This window comes from Triticum urartu, chromosome 7A (genome assembly GCF_056163025.1).
Source record: "Triticum urartu cultivar PI428250 chromosome 7A, HENAU_Tu73, whole genome shotgun sequence".
NCBI lineage: Eukaryota > Viridiplantae > Streptophyta > Magnoliopsida > Poales > Poaceae > Triticum > Triticum urartu.
This window is the reverse complement of record NC_141879.1, coordinates 365331409-365333274: the sequence shown is the minus strand read 5'-3', so window position 1 is coordinate 365333274 and position 1866 is coordinate 365331409. Positions and strand designations below refer to the sequence as shown.

At 54.6% G+C, this 1866-nt stretch overlaps 1 protein-coding gene across 1 annotated transcript; it reads left to right on the top strand.

Moving 5' to 3' along the window:
- The first annotated feature begins 410 nt into the window (after nucleotides 1-410).
- Nucleotides 411-827, top strand: LOC147959620 (uncharacterized). Its single transcript, XM_087532777.1, has 2 exons — nucleotides 411-557; nucleotides 633-827. Exons 1-2 carry the CDS (start codon nucleotides 411-413, stop codon nucleotides 825-827), a joined length of 342 nt encoding a protein of 113 aa, XP_087388903.1.
- Nucleotides 828-1866: the final 1039 nt, after the last annotated feature.

Sequence of the window (1866 nt, the reverse complement as noted above, 5' to 3'; positions counted from 1 at the left end):
AAATGAAGGGCCTGGCATGGATAAGAGGGATGAACACTGGAGCAAGACCAAGCATGGAGATGATGGCATGCGCAAGGGGATCAAGAATGGAGTTACAAGTGATGATTTCAGGACTTTGAAGCCACCATAAGGAGTGCATGAAGCGTTGGACGAAATATACAAGATGCCACTTCATAAATTTTGTCCAGAGGCTATTCTAGGTGCTACGTCACCTTATTATTGGGTCCGGCCCATGTATTTTCCAAATACTTAACTATAGGCTGTTTTTAGAGTCCGTATCTATGGGGAAACAAGAGTTAGGGTTGGTTTCGGACTCCTCCTCCAAGGGCCATGAAATTCCCCCCTCTTCCTCCATATATACAGCCCTTAGGGCGTCGTTCGGACTTTCGGTTTTGTTTACTTTCGATTCCATGGATCACCTCAAGTGCTCGGCCACGGTAGGCACAGTTCCCATGCTCTGCACGCCCACCATCAGAAACCTCCTCGTCACCAAGACCCTCATCGACGATGGCGCTAGGGTCAATGTCCTCTTTGTGGAAACGTTCGACATGCTCCAAGTGCCTTATGACTAGCTCCAGCCCACCAAGCCTTTCTCATGAGTGACTAATGGCTCCACCACACCCCTGGGGCAGGTGAGCCTTCCCATCACCTTCGGCAAGCGTGACAACTACCACACCATGCTCATTAACTTTGATGTCGCCCACATCAGCCCCCCGTACAATGCCATCCTCAGGTACACTGCCGTCGCCAAGTTCACGGCGGCAACCCACCATGGCTACAATGTCCTCAAAATGCCAGGGTGTAGCGGCATCATCACAGTCGCCTGAGATGAGAAAGACGCGGTCTGTTCTCTTGAGCATGCCTATCGTGCTACCGCAGACGAGAACTCCGATGACGAGGGTGGCGTCCCGCCTCCCGAGGCCACTCCCTGCGGAGAAGAAGCAGCTCCTCCCCAAGGATCGTCTAAAGACCGAGAAGCCCTCTGGAGGCACCTCGGGCCCCGCGCCTGCTATCGGGGCACCCCTTCCTCCTGCATAAGAAGGCGTGCCCGACGTTTCCCGCAGGACGTGCTCGAGGGCTTCCATCTAGAGGGCCTCTGACTTGAGTATTGCGACGAGCACCACTTGGAGGCGTGCTTCGATGCATGCCCCCATAAGCAAGGTGCAAGGAACAAGGTGCCAAGAACGCAAGGATTCGTCACCAAGCGATCGAGGAGCTTCAGGAGGTGTGGGCCATGCGTGGCGAGCGTCGCCCCGCACCACCTAGTGCAGTCGCGGCCCTCGACGCGGGTGGCGAGCTGCACGTCTGCGTCAACATCCCGTGCCTCAACAGGTCCGCTTCGCATGATCTCTTCTGGCCGTCACGCGTTGGCCGGCATGGGGGCCACCCCTGCAACTACGTCTACATGCCGTTCGGCCTGCTGAACATAGGCGCCTTGTACCAGTGCCTGGCGTAGCGTACTATGGCGTCTCACAAGGCCAGGCACTTGGCGGTCGCGTCTCAGGAGGTCCTGGACCCTGGCGAGCCTTTTGGGCCTTGCGGGCCTCCCAGGCCTCCAGAGCCGTCCAGCTCATGAGGAGCAATCTCCACGGCATGCTTCTTCAACTACCTCGACACTTCTACAAAATCGATGCCAGGTGACTTGTTGGTTGTTCAGTTGAGGGTCCCCTCGGGTTGTATTATCCTCAAGCTGTCAGGGCCCACCCCTGTAGCTGTATCATTTTGCGCATCTATCGAAATTAGCTCTGCCTTCTATGAATTTCCTAAATATTTCAACCTGTGTGCCCGGTGCTTCGTGATACGTCCATTTTGCATCATGCTTTTATATAGATATTTATTTCATTATGGGTTGTTATTACACATTAC

Excerpts from the sequence above, each read along its gene's own strand:
- LOC147959620 (XM_087532777.1), top strand. The coding sequence starts at position 411 with ATGGATCACCTCAAGTGCTCGGCCACGGTAGGCACAGTTCCCATGCTC. Across the intron at positions 558-632 it reads AAACGTTCGACATGCTCCAA|GTGAGCCTTCCCATCACCTT; the intron begins GTGCCTTATGAC and ends CCCCTGGGGCAG.